General features: G+C 35.8%; 1 protein-coding gene across 1 annotated transcript in view; it reads right to left on the bottom strand.

Annotated features, from left to right (window-relative positions):
* Window positions 1-12778: 12778 nt before the first annotated feature.
* GLIPR1L1 (GLIPR1 like 1) overlaps window positions 12779-26765 on the bottom strand; it is a 35879-nt gene continuing 21892 nt past the window's right edge. Inside the window, exons 4-6 of the mRNA XM_023257260.2 lie at window positions 17796-17884; window positions 13021-13047; window positions 12779-12932 (exon numbers count right to left, since the gene is read on the bottom strand). Coding sequence (XP_023113028.1) covers window positions 12841-12932; window positions 13021-13047; window positions 17796-17884 — 208 coding nt within the window. The 3' untranslated portion in view covers window positions 12779-12840. The remainder of the gene's footprint in view (window positions 12933-13020; window positions 13048-17795; window positions 17885-26765) is intronic.

Below are 26765 nucleotides of genomic sequence, written 5' to 3'. Positions count from 1 at the left end.
GTTCTGCAAATATTCAGTCTTTCAGATATGTGAATGAATTGGTCCACATCATGTATTTTATATAAGAAGTATTTTATTTTTTAAATTTATTTATTTTTTTCATTTAGTCTTCTTTTTTTATTTTTTATTTAGTCTTCTATAAGAAGTATTTTAAATGCATGACATTCTAAATACATTTTTTCAGAAATTATAAGGTGGCATGTAATATTTGAGGATTATTTAATCATTGTTTAACATTCTATGTATTAAAATCACAGATTGTGATTACAGTATATCAGTACTGTAGGGGCCAAGGGCACACTGCCCCAAGATGGGCCACCTGGCATGAAGACTACTTTGAATTAAAAAGCAATCAAAACCCAGTAGATTCAGGAAAAGCTGTTTACCCCCTCCCCCCAGCCCAACAACTCCCTAAAGAGAATTTAGATGGAGGACCTTCTCTAGGAAGAGTTATCACTGTAGATGACTACATTATACTGTGAACTAGGTATGGTAGACAGGGCCTGTTTTTTTTTTTTTTTAATTTTTTTTAAATGTTTATTTTTGAGAGAGAGAGAGAGAGAGAGAGAGACAAAGTTTGAGTGCAGGAGGTGCAGGGTGAAAGGGAGACACAGAATCTGGAGCAGGCTCTAGGCTCAGAGCCCGACGTGGGGCTGGAACTCATGGACGGGACCGTAAGATCATGACCTGAACCGAAGTTGGACGCCCAACCAACTGAGCCACCCAGGTGTCCCAAGCAGGGCCTCTTTGATCAAAGTCCTCTTTGTCCCATTGTTTCTGAAAGGCCCAGCAAACATTTATCAAGCATTTACTCTTTTCCCTTTTCCTGTGAATTGCATTCCTTCTCTTTGAGATCCCAGATCTCTATTTCTTCTCCTTAGTTCAGAATGACATACATATCTCATTTTGCCGGACTGTTTTTGGAATTCCTATGTCTGTTTGGATACCCCATACATACATAATTAAGTTTGATTTTCACCTGTTAATCTGTCTCGTATCATTTTGATTCTTAGTCTGGCTAGAAGGACCATGAATAGGAAAGGAAATCTTCCTCAACAGTACCAAAAGATGTGTGTGTTTTCTCCTCAGTTCTTACAGTTTGTGACTTTTTGAACTTTGAAATTTTGGCCTATTCATCTAGCCCTCAAAGAAGTTTTAACTTTCTTAACTTTGAAAGTGGTGATATAAATTAACACATTAAATTTCTTGAAGGCACTGGAATTGTTAGAGGATATTGACAGAATCATCTGTTTCTTTCCAAGCAATGTGAAAAATAAATTACCACTAAGATTTTACTAAAATTCTGCTGCAGATGTTCTTTTTGAGTACCCATTTACTTTTCAGTTGTGTCTAACAGAGATATTGCCTTTACTTGAAAAATATGAACAATTTTAGGATATAGACTTTAAGCTTATCTCAGATGACTTTGGACTTAAGTTTTCGCTTTCTGTACACTGTGCTTGAAATTTTAGGGAAATAATGATCTAATTCTGTACTCGGATTTTGATAAGAACTAGCAAGTTTAAACATACATTTTTATGTACACCTAAGGAGAATGATCATGCAGTATGGCTGAAGCTATGATGTGTGTTATTTTGTTGTCTGTAAAGATGTTACTGGAAAGACATTGTTTTTACTTTACTCTTGCTCTTTCACTTTTCTGTCACCTTCACTTGATTGATCTTTTCTATAACCCAAAAATTCAAATTATGATAATCGTGTGTGAGAAGTGTTATAAGAGAAAACCAAAATGATGGTACAAATAAAATTCAACATTTGAAATGGAAAGATGGACTTTAGTTCATGAAAATCTAAATAGGGGACAACTTAGAAAGATATTTGCTAGATAAATGTCAAAAGATTAAAATCAGCAATGTGCCATAAGGCACATTTAAGAATCACTTAAAATTCCTAAGAAAATGAACAGCACCATTAGAAAAATAGATGGAGATGAGTAGGCACTTGACAAAAACAAAACAAAACAAAAAAATGGAAACTCTAGGGGAAATATTCATGCAGCATCTATTATTTTCACACGTAAGTAAGATGTGTAAAACCAGATTCCAGGTTGAATTTGGGTCTCAGGAACCAAAATACAGTTTGCCTCTATCTAAAAGTCAAAGCCATAAAATTGAATATAAACCTGGTAATATTTACATTAAATGTTGACTCCTAAATTTATATAACTTCTGTATTCTTGAGGTCAATATTTATTTAGAGTGGTTAAATGTATGCAAAAACTCCTAGGAATCCTTGACCAAAGGATAGCATTCCTCATGCTGTCTTAATAACTCTCAAAAAGTATATTTGTAAGTCTGAATGCAGTTAAAAAATATGTTTAAATCTACTAGTAGTTCAAGAAATGAAAACTGGGGCAGCGGGGTAGCTCAATCAGTTAAGCGTCCGACTCTTGGTTTCAGCTCAGGTCATGGTTTTAAGGTTTGTGGGATGGAGCCCCACATTGGGGTCCACACTGATGAGCCTGCTTGGGATTCTCTTTCTCCCTCTCTCTCTGCCCTTCCCCCTCTCATGCTCTCTCACTTTCTCAAAATAAAGAAACATAAAACAAAGAAATGAAAATAGCATCTACCTCACAGGATTACTGAGAGGATTATGTAATTGTTATATGTGAAGCACTTAATGCTTGACACATTGTAAACATTACTTAGTACTAGGTATTATTATTAAGTTAATATTATTAATAAATACTATCTCATTTTTATTTACATTGACAAGGACTAAAATTAATTTTTAACAGCATGGTGTCAGACATGTTATGCATTTTTAATACATATTTATTAAAATATTTTTATAAGGAACAAATCTAACATGTACAACTCCACGTGAGTTCTTGGTGCTTTTTGGACAGGGGACATTGGCAAAGTGGTGCATGTCTTTCCTAAGGAGAAATGGATATTCTACAGGAGTGATGTTTATGGGATTTGTTTATTTCTTTTGTTGCAATGTATGAACCTGGGTAGATTTAATTACAGAATATATTACCTGGTTTTAACTAAGCTAGCCATTACAAAATGGTCATATGTTTTGCTGAAAGGAAACTGTAGACTGATTATTGTTGTAAAGATACAAGCAAGCAAACAGTATCAGTTGTTTGATTATTATTATATTCCTGGCATAATCATCTCTTTAGCATTAATTAAAAAATTTTTTTTAACAATTATTCATTTTTTTTCAATATATGAAGTTTATTGTCAAATTGGTTTCCATACAACACCCAGTGCTCATCCCAAAAGGTGCCCTCCTCAATGCCCATCACCCACCCACTCCTCCCTCCCACCCCCCATCAACCCTCAGTTTGTTCTCAGTTTTTAAGAGTCTCTTATGCTTTGGTTCTCTTTCACTCTAACCTCTTTTTTTTTTTCCTTCCCCTCCCCCATGGGTTTCTGTTAAGTTTCTCAGGATCCACATAAGAGTGAAAACATATGGTATCTGTCATTCTCTGTATGGCTTATTTCACTTAGCATCACACTCTCCAGTTCCATCCACGTTGCTGCAAAGGGCCATATTTCATTCTTTCTCATTGCCACGTAGTACTCCATTGTGTATATAAACCACAATTTCTTTATCCATTCATCAGCTGATGGACATTTAGGCTCTTTCCATAATTTGGCTATTGTTGAGAGTGCTGCTATAAACATTGGGGTACAAGTGCGCCTATGCATCAGTACTCCTGTATCCCTTGGGTAAATTCCTAGCAGTGCTATTGCTGGGTCATAGGGTAGGTCTATTTTTAATTTTCTGAGGAACCTCCACACTGTTTTCCAGAGTGGCTGCAGCAATTTGCATTCCCACCAACAGTACAAGAGGGTTCCCGTTTCTCCACATCCTCTCCAGCATTTATAGTCTCCTGATTTGTTCATTTTGGCCACTCTGACTTGCATGAGGTGATATCTGAGTGTGGTTTTGATTTGTATTTCCCTGATGAGGAGCGACCTTGAGCATCTTTTCATGTGCCTGTTGGCCATCCAGATGTCTTCTTTAGAGAAGTGTCTATTCATGTTTTCTGCCCATTTCTTCACTGGGTTATTTGTTTTTCAGGTGTGGAGTTTGGTGAGCTCTTTATAGATTTTGGATACTAGCCCTTTATCTGTTATGTCATTTGCGAATATCTTTTCCCATTCCATTGGTTGCCTTTTAGTTTTGTTGGTTGTTTCCTTTGCTGTGCAGAAGCTTTTTATCTTCATAAGGTCCCAGTAGTTCATTTTTGCTTTTAATTCCCTTGCCTTTGGGGATGTGTCAAGTAAGAAATTGCTATGGCTGAGGTCAGAGAGGTCTTTTCCTGCTTTCTGCTCTAGGGTTTTGATGGTTTCCTGTCTCACATTCAGGTCCTTTATCCATTTTGAGTTTATTTTTGTGAATGGTGTGAGAAAGTGGTCTAGTTTCAATCTTCTGCATGTTGCTGTCCAGTTCTCCCAGCACCATTTGTTAAAGAGACTGTCTTTTTTCCATTGGATATTCTTTCCTGCTTTGTCAAAGATTAGTTGGCCATACGTTTTTGGGTCCAGTTCTGGGGTTTCTATTCTATTCCATTGGTCTATATGTCTGTTTTTGTGCCAATACCATGCTGTCTTGATGATGACAGCTTTGTAGTAGAGGCTAAAGTTTGGGATTGTGATGCCTCCTGCTTTGGTCTTCTTCTTCAAAATTCCTTTGGCTATTCGGGGCCTTTTGTGGTTACATATGAATTTTAGGATTGCTTGTTCTAGTTTCGAGAAGAATGCTGGTGCAATTTTGATTGGGATTGCATTGAATGTGCAGATAGCTTTGGGTAGTATTGACATTTTGACAATATTTATTCTTCTAATCCATGAGCACGGAATGTTTTTCCATTTCTTTATATCTTCTTCAATTTCCTTCATAAGCTTTCTATAGTTTTCAGCATACAGATCTTTTACATCTTTGGTTAGATTTATTCCTAGGTATTTTATGCTTCTTGGTGCAGTTGTGAATGGGATCAGTTTCTTTATTTGTCTTTCTGTTGCTTCATTATTAGTGTATAAGAATGCAACTGATTTCTGTACATTGATTTTGTATCCTGCAACTTTGCTGAATTCATGTATCAGTTCTAGCAGACTTCTGGTGGAGTCTATCGGATTTTCCATGCATAATATCATGTCATCTGCAAAAAGCGAAAGCTTGACTTCATCTTTGCCAATTTTGATGCCTTTGATTTCCTTTTGTTGTCTGATTGCTGATGCTAGAACTTCCAACGCTATATTAAACAACAGCGGTGAGAGTGGGCATCCCTGTCCTGTTCCTGATCTCAGGGAAAAAGCTCTCAGTTTTTCCCCATTGAGGATGATGTTAGCTCTGGCTTTTCATAAATGGCTTTTATGATCTTTAAGTATGTTCCTTCTATCCCGACGTTCTCGAGGGTTTTTATTAAGAAAGGGTGCTGGATTTTGTCAAAGGCCTTTTCTGCATCGATTGACAGGATCATATGGTTCTTATCTTTTCTTTTATTAATGTGATGTATCACGTTGATTGATTTGTGAATGTTGAACCAGCCCTGCATCCCAGGAATGAATCCCACTTGATCATGGTGAATAATTCTTTTTATATGCTGTTGAATTCGATTTGCTAGTATCTTATTGAGAATTTTCGCATCCATATTCATCAGTGATATTGGCCTGTAGTTCTTTTTACTGGGTCTCTGTCTGGTTTAGGAATCAAAGTAATACTGACTTCATAGAATGAATCTGAAAGTTTTCCTTCCCTTTCTATTTTTTGGAATAGCTTGAGAAGGATAGGTATTATCTCTGCATTAAACGTCTGGTAGAACTCCCCTGGGAAGCCATCTGGTCCTGGACTCTTATTTGTTGGGAGATTTTTGATAACTGATTCAATTTCTTTGCTGGTTATGGGTCTGTTCAAGCTTTCTATTTCCTCCTGATTGAGTTTTGGAAGAGTGTGGGTGTTCAGGAATTTGTCCATTTCTTCCAGGTTGTCCAATTTGTTGGCATATAATTTTTCATAGTATTCCCTGATAATTGTTTGTATCTCTGAGGGATTGGTTGTAATAATTCCATTTTCATTCATGATTTTATCTATTTGGGTCATTTCCCTTTTCTTTTTGAGAAGCCTGGCTAGAGGTTTGTCAATTTTGTTTATTTTTTCAAAAAACCAACTCTTGGTTTCGTTGATCTGCTCTACAGTTTTTTTAGATTCTATATTGTTTATTTCTGCTCTGATCTTTATTATTTCTCTTCTTCTGCTGGGTTTAGGCTGCCTTTGCTGTTCTGCTTCTAGTTCCTTTAGGTGTGCTGTTAGATTTTGTATTTGGGATTTTTCTTGTTTCTTGAGATAGGCCTGGATTGCAATGTATTTTCCTCTCAGGACTGCCTTCGCTGCGTCCCAAAGTGTTTGGATTGTTGTATTTTCATTTTCGTTTGTTTCCATATATTTTTTAATTTCTTCTCTAATTGCCTGGTTGACCCACTCATTCGTTAGTAGGGTGTTCTTTAACCTCCATGCCTTTGGAGGTTTTCCAGACTTTTTCCTGTGGTTGATTTCAAGCTTCATAGCATTGTGGTCTGAAAGTATGCATGGTATAATTTCAATTCTTGTAAACTTATGAAGGGCTGTTTTGTGACCCAGTATATGATCTATCTTGGAGAATGTTCCATGTGCACTCGAGAAGAAAGTATATTCTGTTGCTTTGGGATGCAGCGTTCTAAATATATCTGTCAAGTCCATCTGATCCAATGTCTCATTCAGGGCCCTTGTTTCTTTATTGACCGTGTGTCTAGATGATCTGTCCATTTCTGTGAGTGGGGTGTTAAAGTCCCCTGCAATTACCACATTCTTATCAATAAGGTTGCTTATGTTTATGAGTAATTGTTTTATATATTTGGGGGCTCCGGTATTCGGCGCATAGACATTTATAATTGTTAGCTCTTCCTGATGGATAGACCCTGTAACTATTATATAATGTCCTTCTTCATCTCTTGTTACGGCCTTTAATTTAAAGTCTAGTTTGTCTGATATAAGTATGGCTACTCCAGCTTTCTTTTGACTTCCAGTGGCATGATAAATATTTCTCCGTGCCCTCACTCTCACTCTCAAGGTGTCCTCAGGTCTAAAATGAGTCTCTTGTAGACAGCAAATAGATGGGTCTTGTTTTTTTATCCATTCTGATACCATGTCTTTTGGTTGGCGCATTTAGTCCATTTACATTCAATGTTATTATAGAAAGATATAGATTTGGAGTCTTTGTGATGTCTGTAGGTTTCATGCTTGTAGCGATGTCTCTGGTACTTTATCTCACAAGATTCCCCTTAGGATCTCTTGTAGGGCTGGTTTAGTGGTGGTGAATTCTTTCAGTTTTTGTTTGTTTGGGAAGACCTTTATCTCTCCTTCTATTCTAAATGACAGACTTGCTGGATAAAGGATTCTCGGCTGCATATTTTTTCTATTCATCACATTGAAGATCTCCTGCCATTCCTTTCTGGCCTGCCAAGTTTCAGTAGAGAGATCGGTCACAAGTCTTATAGGTCTCCCTTTATATGTTACAGCACGTTTATCTCTAGCTGCTTTCAGAATTTTCTCTTTATCCTTGTATTTTGCCAGTTTCACTATGATATGTCATGCAGAAGATCGATTCAAGTTACATCTGAAGGGAGTTCTCTGTGCCTCTTGGATTTCAATGCCTTTTTCCTTCCCCAGATCCAGGAAGTTCTCAGCTATTATTTCTTCAAGTACACCTTCAGCACTTTTCCCTCTCTCTTCCTCCTCTGGAATACCAATTATGCGTATATTATTTCTCTTTAGTGCATCACTTAGTTCTCTAATTTTCCCCTCATACTCCCGGACATTTTTTATCTCTCTTTTTCTCAGCTTCTTCTTTTTCCATAATTTTATCTTCTAGTTCACCTATTCTCTCCTCTGCCTCTTCAATCCGAGCCGTAGTTGTCTCCATTTTATTTTGCAGCTCATTGATAGCATTTTTTAGCTCCTCCTGGCTGTTCCTTAGTCCCTTGATCTCTGTAGCAAGAGATTCTCTGCTGTCCTTTATACTGTTTTCAAGTCCCGCTATTAATTTTATGACTATTATTCTAAATTCACTTTCTGTTATATTGTTTAAATCATTTTTGATCAGTTCATTATCTGTTGTTATTTCCTGGATGTTTCTGAGGGGAATTCTTCCGTTTCGTCATTTTGGATAGTCCCTGGAGTGGTGCTGGACTTCGGGGCACTTCCCCTGTGCTGTCTTGAATAACTTGCGTTGGTGGTTGGGGCTGCAGTCAGACCTGATGTCTGCCCCCAGCCCACCACTGGGGCCACAGTCAGACTGGTGTGTGCCTTCTCTTCCCCTCTCCAGGGGCAGAATACACTGTGGGGTGGTGTGGCCTGTCTGGGCTACTTGCACACTGCCAGATTTGTGCTGGGGATCTGGCGTATTAGCTGGGGTGGGTAGGCAAGGTGCAGGGGGGCGGGAGGGGCAGGCTCAGCTCACTTCTCCTTCAGTGATCCGCTTAGGGAGGGGCCCTGTGGCACCGGGAGGGAGTCAGACCCACCGGAGGGATGGATCTGCAGAAGCACAGAGTTGGGTGTTTGCGCGGTGCAAGCAAGTTCCCTGGCAGAAACTGGTTCCCTTTGGGATTTTGGCTGGGGGATGGGTGAGGGAGATGGCCCTGGCGAGCGCCTTTGTTCTCCTCCAAGCTGAGCTCTGTCGTCCGGGGCTCAACAACTCTCCCTCCCATTGTCCTCTAGCCCTCCAGCTTTCTGAGCATATCTGTTAACTTATAACCTTCCAGATGTTAAGTCCTGCTCGCTGTCTGAACACACTCTTTCCGGCCCCTCCGCTTTTGCCAGCCAGACTCGGGGGCTTTGCTGGCGGGCTGCCCCTCCGCCCCAGCTCCCTCCCGCCAGTCTGTGGAGTGCGCACCGCCTCTCCACCCTTCCTACCCTCTTCCGTGGGCCTCTCGTCTGTGCTTGGCTCCGGAGACTCCATTCTGCTAATCCTCTGGCGGTTTTCTGGGTTATTTAGACAGGTGTAGGTGGAACCTAAGTGATCAGCAGGACACGTGCGGTGAGCCCAGCGTCCTCCTATGCCACCATCTTCCCAGGATCCAACATTTATTCATTTTTGAGAGACAACAGAGAGACAGAGCACGAGGAAGAGAGGGAGACACAGAATCTGAAGCAGGCTCCAGCTCCTAGCTGTCAGCACAGAGGCCTACATGGGGCTCTAACTCACAAACTGCGAGACCATGAACTGAGCTGAAGGTGGTCGCTCAACCGACTGAGCCACCCTGGCACCCCTCTTTAGCATTAATTTTTAATTCATTATTATGTCATCCTTTTCAGGTTCAATTATTGTGTATTTTAAGATATATATTGCTTTATTATAAAAATACATATGATGCATGTAATTAAATGATACATATATACTTTTTTTTTAAAGTTGGCTCCATGCCCAATGTGCAGCTTGAACTCATGACCCTGAGATCAAGAGTTGGATGCTCCACAAACTGAGCCATCCAGGCGCCCCAATACATTTTTACTTTGATTCAAGTTTAGGGTTGCCAACTTCCTGGTTTGTTAGGAAATTCCCTGGGTTTAGTGTGTTTTTCTGTCCTGGAGAACTCCTCAGTCTTAGGCAAACCAGGACCGTTGGCCACTCCCACTCTACTATATATATATATATATATATATATATATATATATATATATTTTTTTTTTTTTTTTACTCAGAAGGATGCATAATCAAAAAACTATAGAGACTACTGTTTAAACCATTTGTTCATGATTGTTTCCAAGGGGTAAGGATGGAATAAACCTGGCCCAACTAAGACTGATGAGTGTGATCACTTTACCTCTAAGTGATTAGCCAAATTTGTGGAAATTTCAAACATAGCCTAGTAGAACAAGAGGATCCCCAGAAAAAAATACACTGTTTAAATCCTAAGTTAACTGCCTTCATTAATTTTAAAAGGCCAAACCCAGAGGAGTTTGTCTTGTAGTTGCAAACTGAGTGAAATAGGAGGGTTATTTAAGGTCACAAAAGATCCTGCTCAGAGTAAAAGAACTGCTGTGATGTCAGGCCTCCCAAGATGCCCTATGAAGAGTCTGTGGTTGTGATCATAAGGAATAGAAGGAACAATTCCTTGACCGAGAATTTTTTCTTCTTGCCAATGAGGGCAAGCCCCACTAAGTAAGACAGGGTGTACTCCATTTGCCCAGCCTCAGTGTAGATAGAGAACTCTGCAAATAGAGACCCCCTTTTCTGAGAAATCCCACTACTTACAAGTTCCTATAGCAGAGCCAACTTAATGTTCTGACAAATATTTCTTCAAAATCAGTGAATATGATTCTATAAAAATTCATTTTTTTATGTGTTCTGTAGAATTTAAGTTAATCTGACTTAAGGAAACAAGATTTTGGATGAATAAGGTATCTGCAGAAGTAAGGAGGTGATTATATTAAAAATCAGAGGATAGTTTTAATTATTCATGAGAAAGTTCAATTAAAAAAAATCCATGAGGGGGGCGCCTGGGTGGCTCAGTTGGTTAAGCACCTGACTCTTGATAATGGCTTAGGCCATGATCTCATGGTTCGTGGGATCTCTGCTGTCAGCACAGAGCCTGCTTGGGATTCTCTCTCTTCCTCTCTCTCTCTCTGCTCTTCCCCTGCTTACTCTTTATCTCTTTCTCAAAATAAATAAACGTTTAAAAAATCCATGAAGGCAACATAATAATAATACAACAGATAGTTAAGTGTATGTGTATGTGTCAGTTTACCTTTAGTATATTTCAAACTGCAAGTTAATTAATTATGGATTTGAATCTTAACAATGCAATAGTTAAACAAACAGCAATAGTTTACTAAAAAGATAATGATTCATTTAATAGTTTACTAAAAAGATAATGATAATTCCTTTTTTTATTTGATAATTTCTTTTCTTTTTTTTTTTTTTTTCAACGTTTATTTATTTTTGGGACAGAGAGAGACAGAGCATGAACGGGGGAGGGGCAGAGAGAGAGGGAGACACAGAATCGGAAACAGGCTCCAGGCTCTGAGCCATCAGCCCAGAGCCCGACGCGGGGCTCGAACTCACGGGCCGCGAGATAGTGACCTGGCTGAAGTCGGACGCTTAACAGACTGCGCCACCCAGGCGCCCCTGATAATTTATTTTCAAACACATGATGTCAAATAGCAGTGTGATGGTTAATTTTATGTGCCAGTGTGGTTAGACTATGGTGGCAAGTGTTTGGTGAAACACTAGTCTAGCTATTTTTATAAAGTATTTTTTAGATGTGATTAACTTTACAATCAGTTGGCTTTAAGTAAAGCAGATTACCCTCCATAATGCGAGTGGGCTGTATCCAATCAGTTGAAGGCCTTTAGAGCAAAGACTGAGATTTCCAAAAGAATGAATTCTGCTTTTAGATTGCAACATAGAAATCTGCCTAATTTCCCAGACTTCAGGCTCAAGACTGCAACAGCAACTCTTACTTGCCCTGCCAGCTTGTCCTATAGATTTCAGAATTGCTAGCTTACCCCAATTGTGTAAGCCAATTTCTTAAAACCTCCCCTCTCTCTTGGTCTCTGTCCCTGTGTCCCTGTCTCTGTCTTCCCTGTTGGTTCTGTTTTTCTGGAGAACCCTGACTAATACAAACAGATTTGAAATATAAGATCACTTTGCTTTTTTTTTTTTTTTTAAAGAATAGCAACAATCATCCAGCTGTATGGAGATTCTTAGGTATTTGGCAATATAAACAACTATTAGTCATGTTAAAAATACATTTCAAAATGGTTTTTAATACCTATAGCTGAGGAAAGTCAGTGGTTGCTTTAGCTGAGAAGAAAAAGATCTAGATACTTTAGTCCACAGGAGTGAACAATTCAACATAACTGATTTTTAAAACCGAATTAATTGAATAATTTTTTTTTTTGTCTTCAGACAAAAGAAATGCTGCAATTGGCTAATTCTTTGGTTTGTAGAAGTGTTGTTAACTGTATACTACAGTTGTATAGATTTAAAAAGGTATATTATTTTATACAGGACACATTTTAAAATAAAATCTCTAAGGGCTTAAAATTTAATCGATTTCCCTTTTAGTTTAATCTGTTCTCATCCATTTCCCTAACTATTGATTATGCCCATAATATGACATTATACACTACCTGATACTTTCCTTAATAACATTTTGTTTCTGAATAATGTTGATGGTATTCTTAAAGAAAACTACTGGTGTATGAGGAAAATATCTAATATCTGAAATGTTCTTTAAGTCTACTGTAACTAAAATGACAATCTAGAAAATTAGAGAATGGAACTTTTTTGGTCCAATGTAAAATTGTAATTTTTATTTTTTATTTTTATTTTTTGTTTTCTGAATATAATTTATTGTCAAATTGGCTTACACACAACACCCAGTGCTCATCCCAACAAGTGCCCTCCTCAATGCCCATCACCCATTTTCCCTCTTCCCCACCCCCCATCCACCCTTCGTTTGTTCTTTGTATTTAATAGTCGCTTGTGGTTTGCCTCCCTCACTCTCTGTTTGTATCTATTTTTTTCCCCTTCGCTTCCCCATAGTCTTCTGTTAAGTTTCTCAAGATCCACATATAAGTGAAGCATATATCTGCCCTTCTCTGAGTGACTTATTTCACTCAGCATAATTTTTTTAAAAAAACCTTTTTTTATTGTAACCCTTCTATACTACAATACGCTTTTGTTAAAATCAGACATTAAACTCAGATAACAGACAAAAGTGTAGAAATTTTAAGAATTAAACTGATGAGAGTCACATTTAGCCATAAACTATTCGTTTATTGTCATGTCTGAGAATTTTTCTTGTATGTAAATGATGATTAAAATAGTCTCAGAAGAACAGAAACTAGGCACAATGAATTACATGATATCTGCTGAGGTGCCTTCCCTTGTGGACTCCAATTTGGATATTCTGTCAATAAAGCACAACAGTTAAAAGCTCCATTTAGTTTCAAGGGGAGGAAGTAATTGAATCAATATTGAAATAGTTTGATACGTACTTTCAGGCTTATCAAGTTCTTTATTACCTAAGATAGAAAAATATTAGAGAATTAAAGACATTCACTTGCTTTTCTGGCCTTTTAAATAAGATAATAAACTTAGGAAACTTAGTTTAGCTTTAAACTTAGTTTAACTTAAGAAAATGAAAGCTTCCTCCCCCAATCCCACAGTGGTTAAAAATCTATATGGTATCCCTGCCAGCAGTCATGTCAACAGATATTTCTAGAGCAGCTCTCATGTTGAAGGCAAAAAAGCCTAAACTCAACAAAACTATATAAAGGAGTTAACTTTACTTGTGGCACTGTGCCATGTCCTTTATTCCCTGAAAAAGAATGTAATTCTTTCATGTTGACTTTTTAGTACCCAGAGCCCTCCGTTAAATATTTCATTCCTTTCTGGTGTGGCTCTTGTTCCAAAATTTGCTCTATGTCTTTCCCTCATCATTTTTTCTTTTCCCTGTCTTTAATAAGATCCTGCATTTTTTAGGAATTCATTTGTTTATTTTTTATTCATTCATTCACTTTTTCAGTGTCTACTATGTATCGAATATAATTATAGGCTTTGGGTATAAATAGTTATCAGGAAAAAATAAAGTTTCCTTACAGAAAAGTAAGGGGAGAAAAATCTATCATCAATTTTAAAATAAATAAATAAAAATGAATAAAATTTATCATTGCAGAGAGTGATTAGTGCTATGAAAAACACAAACTAGGTCAAATGATAGAAAATAATGAGGCCTTAACTATAATAGTAGCCAAAGTTTATTGAGAACTTCTTTAACTTGGGGACAAATCACTCACCTTCTGAGTTAAGCCATCTGACTCTAAGACCTATACATTTAGCCCTTATGCTTTATCTCCTCCTGTCTCTCAAAAAGTAAGTCAGCAAAACTAAAAATTGAGTTTATATAAACACTGATCAACATAAAAGAGAAAAGGCACAAATCAAAAATCATAGGCTTTAAACAAGTGGAAACCAGAGCAAAGATGTTAATTCTTTCCCAATTTATCTATAGATTCAATGTAATTCCAACCAAAATTTCAAGGTCTTCTGTGGAATTGATAAGCTTATCCTAACATTAATTTGCAAGAGCAGAGGTCCAAGAAGAGCCAAGCAATTTCTGAATAATTTAGAAAAGAAACAAGTTGGGAAAACACCTCCTACCAGGCAGCAAATATTAACATAGACTTTGAAGCTGTGTGGTGCTCTCTTGGAGACCCATTGTTAATAACTGCTGGAATCTTGGGATGTAGAAATGTATGACAGACAAAAGTCCTTATTAAGTACAACTAGAAAATCCAGATAAAGTACAACAAAAAAGTGTTTAAGAGCCTCAGAGATTTCCTAAAGCAACAAAGACTGGAGGGTCAAGATTTTAGAGCTGTAGATCCACGGAGAGATGGGCTGGTGTTATGAAAGCTGTTTTTTTCTCTGGAGCCATTTGTTCATTTGGGGCACAGGTATAGGGCTAAAAATCTGGGCTTTGCCCAGGCAGAGGTTGATGTTTGGGAAATAGAACCAGCAGAACTTTTGTTAGTCTTGTAAGACTAGAGAGAGAAAATTGGAGAATTGAGTAGTTCAAGATCCAGGTGAAAGGTAAAGGTGGAGGAGAGGAAATGAGCCAAAGAGATGGCCATTTTGTATTCAAACTATTTGTTTAATTTGGAAGCTATGAGGGGCAGGAGGCTAAAATCCTAGGGTGAAATTTTCTGGAAAGCAAAGCAGATTTTTCAGTAATTTCAGAGTGCTAAAGCAATAAGCATTGGAATTCAGAACCCATTAGGAAAAGGCAACATTGAACACACCAGTGTCTCAGTGGAAAGTCCTAGAAGTCTACACCCTTAGAACAGGGTCAAACAGTGGAAAGCCCTAGAAGTCTACACCCTTAGAACAGGGCCAAACCCTTACATGAATTCTAAGCCAGCGTTGACTAAGTTGTGTTTGGATTAAGGTGAACAACCCCGACTCTTTCTGTTCAGCAGAGGAAAAGGAGAACTCTACATTTTTGTTTTACACGTGTTGTTAGATGTTTAAAAGAAACTTAATAGGCGTACACCAAGTGTTTTTGTAATGTATTGCTGTGAAGCAAACTTCCCGAATTAAAGAGCTTAAAACAATCACAATTTGTTATTATTTCTTACAATTATCTGGATTGGCTGGCTCTGGCAGGCAATTATTCTGCTCCATATAATGTCATCGGGACTCAAAGACATAGCTGCCTATAGCTGGAGTGCAACCGGGGTTGAAACAGAAAGATGACCTGTCCTCTTCCAAGGCTTTTCTCAGTGTGACCTCTCCAGAGGAGAGGACAAATTTCTGGAAATGCTGGGAGCTTCCATCAGAACAAAAACCTAAGTTGCCAAGTCTCCTCTAAAGGGTAGGCCCAGAACTGGCACAACATGAAGGCCTTATTCAAGGAGAGGAGAAATAGTCTCCACTTTTTTGGGAGGAGTGGCATATGTATAAGGAGGGGAGGAATCATTATCGGCCATCTTAAAAGACAATTCACCACACCAACAAACAGAGCATATTACCAAAACCAAGAGAAAACAAAACAATCTTGGAACTAGAAGCAGAACCACAGGTGATCCAGATGCTGGAGATTTCAGAAAGAGGATGGAATATTTGCGGGTGGTGTTCATGGAGCTTAGTGTGTCAAAGGGAGGATAACAAAAAAATGGTAGGGGAGAAAAGGAAGAGCCAGAACGATCATGCCTGGGCTTGTTGACCTTGGAAGACAGTCATATTTTTCTCTAATTGGAGTAAGAAGAAATTGAGGAATTTTAAGAAAAGTGATTTGATCTCGATTTTCTGTAAAACAATTTGGAGAAGAAGAGAAGTGGGAAACTACTAGTTCAGGCGAGAAATAACAGTGGCCTAGATACTGGACAGGAAGGAGAAGTAAAAAAAAAAAAAAAGAGAAAGTGCCAAATTATGGAAAGAGTCCAAATGTCCATCTACTGATGAATGGATAAAGAAGATGTGGTATATGTGTGTATATACATATATATATATATATATACACACACACACACACACACACATATATATGTATATATGTATATACATATATATGTATATGTATATGTATGTATATGTATATACATATATATACACATATATATACATATATATAATAGAATATTACTCGGGGATCAAAAAGAATGAAATCTTGGCATTTGCAACAACATGGATGGAACTGGAATGTATTATGCTAAGTGAAAAAAGTCAGAGAAAGGTAAATATATGATTTCACTCATATGTGGAACTTAAGAAACAAAACAGAGGCACATAGGGGAAGGGAAGGGAAAATAAAATAAAAACAGAGAGGGAGGCAAATCATGAGAGACTATCAAATACAGAGAACAAACTGAGGCTTGCTGGCCGGGTGTTGAGTGGGAGGTGGGATAAATGGGTGATGGGCATTGAGGAGGGCACTTGTTGGGCAGAACACTGGGTGTTAAATATGTAACGGATGAATCACTAAATATTACTCCTGAAACCATTATTACACAATATGTTAGCTAACTTGAATTTAAATGAAATTTGAAAAAGAAGACTGTATCATTGTTTTTATGCCCTTTTAATTAAAAAAATATTAATTTTCAAATAGGAGATATATAATCAATTTATGTTTTAAACTGCTTTGAATGAAATTTAAAATTAGAGGGGCCATACTTCCGACTCATTGTTTAACTGAAGTATATATAATATGAATATGGAAGTATGCGTCCTCATAAATGGAAAGATTGATAAATTATTACAAAGTGAACAGATGTAGATCACCATAGCATAGGTGTAGAAAGTCATTCTTTTATCCTCTTCTACTCAACTAACTCCTCTTTCCTCTCTAAAGGTAACCATATCCCGACTCCAAATGCCAAAGGTAGGTTAGTTTGGCTGATTTTTGAACTTTATATAAATGAATCATTTAATATGCATTCTTTTTGTGTCTTCTTTTGTGGCACCAAATCTTCTCTTCCTACTCCTCTCCTTCCTAATCCCCCTCCTCCTCACAATTTTCAGGTCATCTCTCTTCCCCTGTTTCACTGAAAATTCTTTTTCAATCCAGAATATAGGCACTTATCCTTAAAAAAAATCTCTGTTGTGAGAACCAAAAGGCTGATAATGGAAGAGAAACATAGTAGCTTTAAATTGTAATTCACTTGGACATCGGTTAATGCATTACTTCTGAATGAACCAATATTTTAACAATAACTAATAAAAGGAGGTGATTAGAAGCAAATGCAAATATACCTCAACGAATAGTTATTTTGAGTATAGTAGCAAACTGGATCATACTTATATCTTACTCCTTTCTGTCCTTTAGCTTGAAAGGAAAAATAATCAGTGAAGAAAGGAGGGATCATCTGAATTTAAATATGATAATTAATTCATTGGGCGCCTGGGTGGCTCACTAGGTTGAGCTTCTGACTTCAGCTCAGGTCATGATGTCACAGCTAGTGGTTTCAAGTCCCGCATCGGGCTCTGTGCTGACAGCTCAGAGCCTGGAGCCTGCTTTGGATTCTGTGTCTCCCTCTCTCTCTGACCCTCCCCCACTCATGCTCTGTCTCTCTCTCTCTCACTCTCTCTCAAAAATAAACATTAAAAAAATTTAAACATAATTTATGACGAATGATTTGTATCATCATATAGCAGCAATCAAATCTTGTCAATAATTCTATATACACTTGAGGATCCAAATTTTAAAATACAATTAATTCATGGAAACTTTGCTCTCAGAATAAAATGATTTTTTTTTCTTTTTGCTTACGGCAGAGCTTGTTTTCGCAGGTTTCTTCTTTTGCACACAAAGAGCAGGATACTCCTTTAGTGTAAGGGGGCCTATTTGGAAAATTTCCTCTGTAAAAAAAGAGAATCATTGGTTAGCCAAAGGGCTATTAATGTCTCTAAATTTGTGCATGAATTTATGCACGTTGTTTTGGTCACTCACTCATGAATGTTTAAAAGGAAAAATAACAATTTTTGTCCCAAGTTTATGCTCCTTTATTTTGTAAAATGAAACCATTAGAACTGTTCTTTACAGATGTCCCTAATCCACACAACAGTTACATTCTTGAATATTCTATAGAATACGAATTAGGTGTGAATCCAATATAATTATGCATGGGATAGCCACAAAGTTTTTGTAGTAAACACTGTGATTATCTCTTGATTTTATAAATGGAATAAATACAATTTAAATTGCAAGTGGAAACATGCTTTATATACAATACACTGGTTCTTATGTAGTTCAGTTTGATGAGGTACCAAAAAGATTTGCAACTATTATGCCTGCTTTTCAGTGAGGTAAATTGTTACATTTAAGAAACCTCTTCTCCACCCCACACCCATCTCTGTATCTGTGGAAGACTTTGAAAAGTATTACGTACCTAGAGTACACAAAGAAAAACATTAATAACATGAGTAGTAGTATTCCATTAAAGAATATGCTGCAATTTATTTATTCATCTGTTGATGGACATTTGGGTTATTACAGATTTTGACTATTACAAATAAAGTTACTGTGCACACTTTGAACATTCTTCTACAAGTCTTTATGTGGATCTACATTTCCTTGGATAAATACCTAGAAGTGAAATGAATAGATCATGTGCTAGGTGCATATTTAACTTTTTATGTAACTACCACACAGGTTTCACAAAGTAGTTGTAACACTATATTTTTACCAGCAGTCTTGAGAATTCTAATTGCTTTACTTCCTTGTCTGGATTTGGATTGGCCAGTCCTTAGCCATTCTAATTGTGTAGTGGTATTCATTGTAGTTTTAATGTGTGTTTCCCTGATGATTAATGATGTTGAGAATTTTTTCTTGTGCTTATTTGCCATATGCATTTCTTCCCTGTTAATCTTTTGTCTATTTAAAATAAATTTAAATTTTAAGTTTTCCTAATATTGAATTGTGAGAGTTCATTGCATATTCTCAATATAAGACCTTTATTATAGATGCTTTACAAACATTTTATCCCTGAGGCATGTTTTTTCATTTTCTTACCAGTGTCTTTGAAAAACATTAATTTTAAATGTTAATTAAACCCAACTTGTCAATTTGTTCTTTTATGGATCATGGTTTTGATGTGATAGCTAAAAAAAATTGGGGGCTATCTTAAGGTCACAAAGGCTTCATCTGTGTTTTCTTCCAACAGTTTTGGGTTGGAACATTTAGGTCTATGATCCGTTTTGAGTTCATTATTATAGGTTGTGTGTTGTGTAGATCTAAGTTTATTTTTGTTTTTTATATATGGATGATAAACTGTTCCAGAACCATTTGTTTAAAAATCTTTTTTACATTGCATTGTCTTTGTGCATTTTTGGAAAATTAGTTGAACTTATGTGAACAACCACGTATGGGGTTTATTTCTGAACTCTACATTCTGTTCCACTGATCTATTTAATTTTACATTAATATCACAATGTTGTGATTATTCTAGCTTTAATAATTCTGGAAAACATAATGTTAGCTCTACAATTTTTTTCAGCATTGATTTGGCTATTCTAAGTCTTTTTCGTTTCCATAAGAATTTTATGATCAATCTGTCAATTTCTACAATAAAAATCTGGAATTTTTATTGGGATTGTACTGAATTTATAGGTCAATTCAGTGAAAATCGCATCTTAACAATATTGAGTCTTTTAATCCATTAATAAGGTATAATCTCTCCCATTGTTTAATTTCTGTCATGAATATATTTTTTAAATGTTTATTTATTAATTTTGAGAGAGAGCACATACACATTGCACAACCAGGGGAGTGGGAAGAGAGAATTACAAGCAGGCTCTGTGCTCTCAGTGCAAAGCCCAGTGGGGGGGGCCAATCCCACGAATGGTGAGATCATGACCTGAGCTGAAATCAAGTGGGACACTTAACCAACTGAGCCACCCAGATACCCCTGTCATGAATATTGTGTAGTTTTCAGTGTATAGGTCTTTTGTATCTTCTGCCAGATTTATCCCTAGATAATTTATATTTTTGATGCAGTTATAAATGGTAGTTATTTTAATTCAATTTATGATTGTTTATTGCTAGTATATGGACATGTAATTGAGTTTTTGTATATTGATCTTATATCCTGAAAAATTGCTAAATTTACTTAATAGTTTTAGAAGAATTTTCATAGATTCCATTAGATTTTTTTTATATAGACCTATAGACCAGAAGTCAGCAAAGTATGACACATAGGCCAAATCTGGCCTGCTTTTGTGTAGTCCGCAAGCAAAGAAGTGTTGTTTTTTTTTTAATTCTTAATGGACTTTTTAAAACAAAATAAAAACAAGATGAAGGTAACAGAATGTATATGGCATGCAAAGCCTAGCATATTTACTCTTTGGTACTTTGTGGAAAAGTGTTTTACTATTGGTATAATATTATATGTAGGTTTTTCACAGATGCCCTTTATTTTTTTTTTTTAATTTTTTTTTCAACTTTTTTTATTTATTTTTGGGACAGAGAGAGACAGAGCATGAATGGGGGAGGGGCAGAGAGAGAGGGAGACACAGAATCAGAAGCAGGCTCCAGGCTCCGAGCCATCAGCCCAGAGCCTGATGCAGGGCTCGAACCCACGGACCGTGAGATCGTGACCTGGCTGAAGTTGGACGCTTAACCGACTGCGCCACCCAGGCGCCCCAACAGATGCCCTTTATTAGGTTTAGGAAGTTCCCTTCTGTTTCCAGCTTGCTGAGAGCTTTTATCAGGAATGAATGTTTGGCTTTTTCTCAATCTGTTGAGATGATCATGTGATCTTTATTTTTAGGTTGATTTCTATGGTGAATTACAGTGATGGATGTATTTAGAATGCTACATCACCCCTATATTCCTGGAATAAATTCTATTTGGACAAGGTGTATTATGCTTTTACTATATTGTTGGATTCAAATGCTAAATTTTGTTTACAATTTTGTACCTATGTTCATAAGAGATACTGCTCTGTGGTTTTTCTTGATTTCATTTATCCTTTGCAGTTTGTGTTCCTGGAGGAACTTTTCCATTTCATTCAGGTTGCTTCTTGATTAACCCCACTGTCATTTTGAAACGACCTTCTTTATTTCTGGTATTATTCTTTGCTCTATAATCCACATTATCTGTTATTAGTATAGATGCTGCTGCTTTCTTTTAACTAATGTTAGCATAGTAAACCTTTTTCCATTCTTGTACTTTTAATCTATTTTTGTTTGTTTTCTGGTTTATTTTAATTGTATTTATTTATGTATGTATGTGTTTATTTAAATTCCAGGTATAGTCAACATGCAGGGTTATATTAATTTCAGATGTATAATATAGTGATTCAACAATTCTATACATTACTCAGTGTTCATCATGAAAAGTGTACTCTTTTAATTCCTTCCTATTCCCATTCCTCCACCTACTTCCCCTCTGGTAACCATTAGTACGTTCTCTGTTGTTAAGAATCTGTTTTTTTGGTTTGTCCCTTTTTTTCTTTGTTTTCTTTCTTAGATTCCATAAATGTGAAATCATATGATATTTTTCTTTCTCTGGATGACTTATTTCACTTAGCATTATACTGTCTAAATCCATCCATGTTCTTGCAAGTGGCAAGATTTTATTCTTTTTTATGGCTGAGTAATATTCCATTATATATATATGACTTCTTTATCCATTCATCAATTGATGGACAGCTGGGTTGTTTCCATAATTTTGCTATTGTAAATAATGCTGCAATAAACATAAGGGTACATATATATTTTTGAATTACTGTTTACATGTTCTTGTGGAATTACTGGATCATATGGTAATTCTGTTTTCCACAGTAGCTATAGCAGTTTGCATTCTCACCAACAGTGCATGAGGGTTCCTTTTTCTTCACATCCTCACCAATACTTGTTGTTTCATTAGTTTGTTATATTAGCCATTCTGACAGGTGTGAGGTGATACCTCATTGTGGTTTTGATTTGCATTTCCCTGATGATAAGTGATGTTGAGCATCTTTTCATATGTCTGTTGGACATGTATATGTCTTCTTTGGAGAAATGTCTATTCATGTCTTTGACCCATTTTTATTTTTGTTAATGTTTATTTATTTTTGATAAGAGAGTGCGTGCAAATGCACACACAAGCAGGGGAGGGGCAGAGGGTAGGGGGACAGCGGATCTGAAGTGAGCTCTGTGCTGACAGCAGAGAGCCTGATATGGGGCTAGAACTCTAGAACTCACAAACTATGAGATTATGACCCGACCTGAAGTTGGATGCTTAATTTACTGAGCCACTCAGGTGCCCCTGTTTGACCCACTTTTAATTGGATTATTTGTTTTTGTGTGTGTGTTGACTTGTATAAGTTCTGTATACATTTTGGATACTAATCCTTTATCAGATATGTCATTTCCAAATATCTTTCTCCCATTCAGTAAGTTGTCTTTTAGTTTTGTTGATTATTTCCTTAACTGAGCTGAAGCTTTTTATTTTGATATAGTTCTGATAGTTTATTTTTACTTTTGTTTCCCTTGCCTTGGGAGACATATCTAGAAAAATGGTGCTATGACCAATGTCAGAAAAATTACTGCCTGTGTTCTCTTATAGGATTTTAATGGTTTCATGTCTCACATTTAGGTCCTTAATCCATTTTAAGTTTATTTTTGTATATGGTGCAAGAAAGTGGTCCAGTGTGTGTGTGTGTGTATATATATATATATATATATATATATACATATATATATATATATATATATATATTTTTTTTTTTTTTTTGCATGTAGCTGTCCAGCTTTCTCAGCACCATTTGTTGAAGGGACTGTCTTTTTTCCATTGCATATTCTTGTCTTCTTTGTCAAAGATTAATCAACCGTATAATCATGGGTTTCTTTTGGGGCTCCCTATTCTCTTCTATTGATCTTTGTGTCTGTTTTTGTGTCAGTACCATGCTGTTTTGATTATTATAGGTTTGTAGTAGATCTTGAAATCTAGGATTGTGATACTTCCATTTTTATTCTTTTTCAAGATTGCTTTGACTATTTGATATCTTCTGTGGTTCTGTACAAACTTTAGCATTATTTGTTCTACTTTTGTGAAAAATGCTATTGGTATTTTGATAGGGATTGCATTAAACCTATAGATGCTTTGGATAGTATAGACATTTTTAACAATACTTGTTCTTCCAATTCATGAGCATGGAATATCTTTCCATTTATTTCTGTTGTCTTTGATTTCTTTCATCAATGTTTTATAGTCTTTCACCTCCTTGGTTAAATTTATTCCTAGGTATTTCATTATTTTTGATGAAACTGTAAATTGGATTGTTTTCTTAATCTCTCTTTCTGCTACTTTATTATTAGTGTATAGAAATGCAATGAATTTCTCTACATTGATTTTGTATCCTGCAACCTTACTGAATCCATTTATCAGTTCTAGTAGTTTTTTTGGTGGAGTTTAGGGTTTTTTATATATAATATCATGACATATGCAAATAATGAAAGTTTTACTTCTTCCTTACCAATTTGGATGCCTTTTATTTCTTTTTCTTCCTGGTTGCTGTGTCTATGTTGAATAAAAGTGGTGAGAGTGGACATTGTCTTGTTTCTGATCTTAGGGGGAAAACTCTCCGTTTTTTACCATTGAGTATGATATTAGCTGTGGGTTTTTCATATATGGCCTTGTTATGTTGGCATCTGTTCCCTCTAAACCTACTTTGTTGAGGGTTTTTTATCATGAATGGATGTTGTACTTTGTCAAATGTTTTTTCTGCATTTATTGAAATGATCATATGTTTTTCATCCTTTCTCTTATTGATGTGATATATCATGTTAATTGATTTGTGAATATGGAACCACCTTTGCATCCCAGGAATATATCTCACTTGATCATGGTGAATGATTTTTAAATGTATTGTTGGGTTTGGTCTGCTAATATTTTGTTGAGAATTTTTGCATCTGTGTTCATCAGAGATATTGTCCTGCAGTACTCTTTTTTTGTGATGTCGTTATCTGGTTTTTCTATCAAGGTAATAGCCTCATTGAATGAATTTTAAAATTTTCCTTTTTCTATTTTTTGGAATAGTTTGAGAAGACAAAGAATTACTTCTTTAAATGTTTTGTAGAATTCACCTGTGAAGTCATCTGGTTCTGAACTTTTGTTTTTTTGGGGAGCTTTTTGATTACTGATTCAATTTCATTGCTGATAATCAATCTGATCAAATTTTCTATTTCTTCCTGATTCCGTTTTTGTAGGTTATATGTTTCTAGGAATTTATTCATTTATTCTAGGTTGTCCAATTTGTTTGTATATAATTTTTCATAATATTCTCTTAGAATTTTTTATATTTCTATGGTATCATTTTTTATTTATTCTCTTTCATTTATGATTTTATTTGAGTACTGCCTCTCTCTTTTATTTTTTTTTCAATGAGTCCAACTAAAGGTTTATCAATTTTGGTTATCTTTTCAAAGAACCAGATTCTAGTTTCATAGATTTGTTCTATTGTGTGTCTTTCTTTCTTTCATTCTTTTTTTCTTTCTTTCCTTTTTTTTAGTTTCTATTTTGTGTATTTCTGCTCTAATCTTTATTATATCTTTCCTTCTGATGTTTTGGGGTTTTTTCTTCTTCTTTTTTAAATGTTTATTTATTTATTTTGAGAGAGAAAGAGAGAGTGTGAGTAGGGGAGGGGCAGAGAGAGAGAGGGAGAGAGTCCCAAGCAGGCTCCAAGCTCAGCACAGAGCCTGATGCGGGGCTTAATCACACAACCCTGGGATCATGACCTGAGCAGAAATTATGAATCAGATGTTTAACCAACTGAGCTACCCATGTGCCCCTGTTTCTTTTCTTTTTGAGCTCCTTTAAGTAAAGGTTAGGTTATTTATTTGAGATTTTTCTTGCTTCTTGCAGTAGGTTTGTATTATTATAAATGTCTCTCTTAGAGCAGCTTTTGCTGCATCCCAAAGGTTTTGGACTGTTGTGTTTTCATTTTCATTTGTCTCCATGTATTTTTTGTATTTCCCCTTTGATTTCTTATTTGACTCATTTGTTGGTTAGTAGGATATTATTTAACCTCTGTATATTTATGTTCTTTACAGACTTTTTCTTGTGGTTGATTTCTTGTTATTTCTGTCTTTATATTTAAAGTGTGCTTTCATAGGGGTGCCTGGCTGTGTCAGTCAGTGGAGCATGTAACTCTAGATCTCAGGGTTCTGAGTTAGAACCCCACATTGGGTGTAAAGATTACTTAAAAGTAAAATCTTAAAAGAAATAAAATGTGCTTCTGCAGGCAGAATATAATTGGTTCTTGAGTTCTTATCCAATCTTGCAATCTCCTCCTTTTACTTTGGGTATACCATTTACATTTGATGTGATTACTGATTCAAGTTAGGTTGAGGCTATCATTTTATTTATTCTGTTTGTCTCGTCTGTTGTTCCCTTTTCCTCTTTTTCTGCCTTTCTTTGTATTAATTGAATATTTTGAAATCTAATTTTACATGCTTTGCTGGTGTCTTTGCTATAGCTGTTTGTTTTATTATTTAAGTAGTTACTTTAGGGTTTATAATATGTATCTTCTACTTAACACAGTCAAGTTAAATTATTGCACTTAATGTACAGTAGAAGAACCTTAATATACTTCCATTTTTCTCTTTTAACCTTTGTGCTACAGTTCTCACATATTTTAATTTTGTGTAGTTGCAACTCTCACAATATACTGCTGTTATCTTTAATTAAATAATTATCTTTGAAAGAGAGTTAAATAATAAGAAAAACATCCTATATATTACCCATGTGGTTACCATTTCCAATGGTTTGTTAATTTTGAAAGATTTTCAAAAGATATAAAATTTTCAGTGGACAGTTTTTTTTTTCTTCCAGTATTTAAAGATATTGCTGTTCTGTCTCTGACATTATTTCCACTGAAAAATCTATCATCCTTATCTTTTCCTCTGTATGTAACATGTCTTAGTTGTCTGGTTGCTTTTAAAATGTTCTCTTATTAGTGGTTTTGAAATTTTTTATTTTAAGGTGAGTTGGTGTAGTTTTCTTTCTGCAGATTTGGGATTTGTTAGCCTTCTTGGGTCAGTGAGTTTATAATTTTCCTTAAGCTTGGAAAGTTTGGGGCCATATTTCTTCAAATATTTTTCTGTCCCTGTGTCTTTCAGGAAACCATTTCTCCCTAAACTTATCTCACAGATAACTGATGCTCTTTTTATTTTTTTTTTTTTGGATTCTTTTTTCTCTGTGTATTCTATTTTGAATGGTAATAAAGAAGCATTCAGTGGTTCTGCAATTTCTCTGGTATTTATAAAAATTGTACTCTTCCCCAAGTTTTAAGGGTGTGTATTTGTCATTCTTATTTTTATTTTTAACTGAGAGAGAACCATAGCAAATACAGAAAGAGATGTACACATTTTGTACCTCTCCATAGCAATTTTTGCACATATCAGATTAGTTTTGCAAATTATATATATTTATTCTTTGCCTGTGTTTTCATTTTTTTGTACATTTTGTTTTTAAAATTTTGTTTGTTAAAAGAGTTGAACTACTAACTGATTTTTATCTTCTTTCATGTTTCTATGTATTGGGATAAGAGTTCCAGAATGTCATTGTTTGGGATTCCCCTTAGGCTAATGTTCTATTTCCATTTAGATATAAAGTTATCAGCAAGGCAATTAAAAATTATGATATTCTTTTCGTAGAAAACTATGCTTTCCACTGTCATTCTCAATCATTTACTCATCCCAAGTATGTTACACTAGATAAGCCTCTGCCACCCTATTTTGTGTTCCAAATATTTAG

Source organism: Felis catus, chromosome B4 (genome assembly GCF_018350175.1).
Source record: "Felis catus isolate Fca126 chromosome B4, F.catus_Fca126_mat1.0, whole genome shotgun sequence".
NCBI lineage: Eukaryota > Metazoa > Chordata > Mammalia > Carnivora > Felidae > Felis > Felis catus.
Note: the sequence above shows the minus strand (reverse complement) of the source record. Positions and strands in the feature narration are given on the sequence as shown.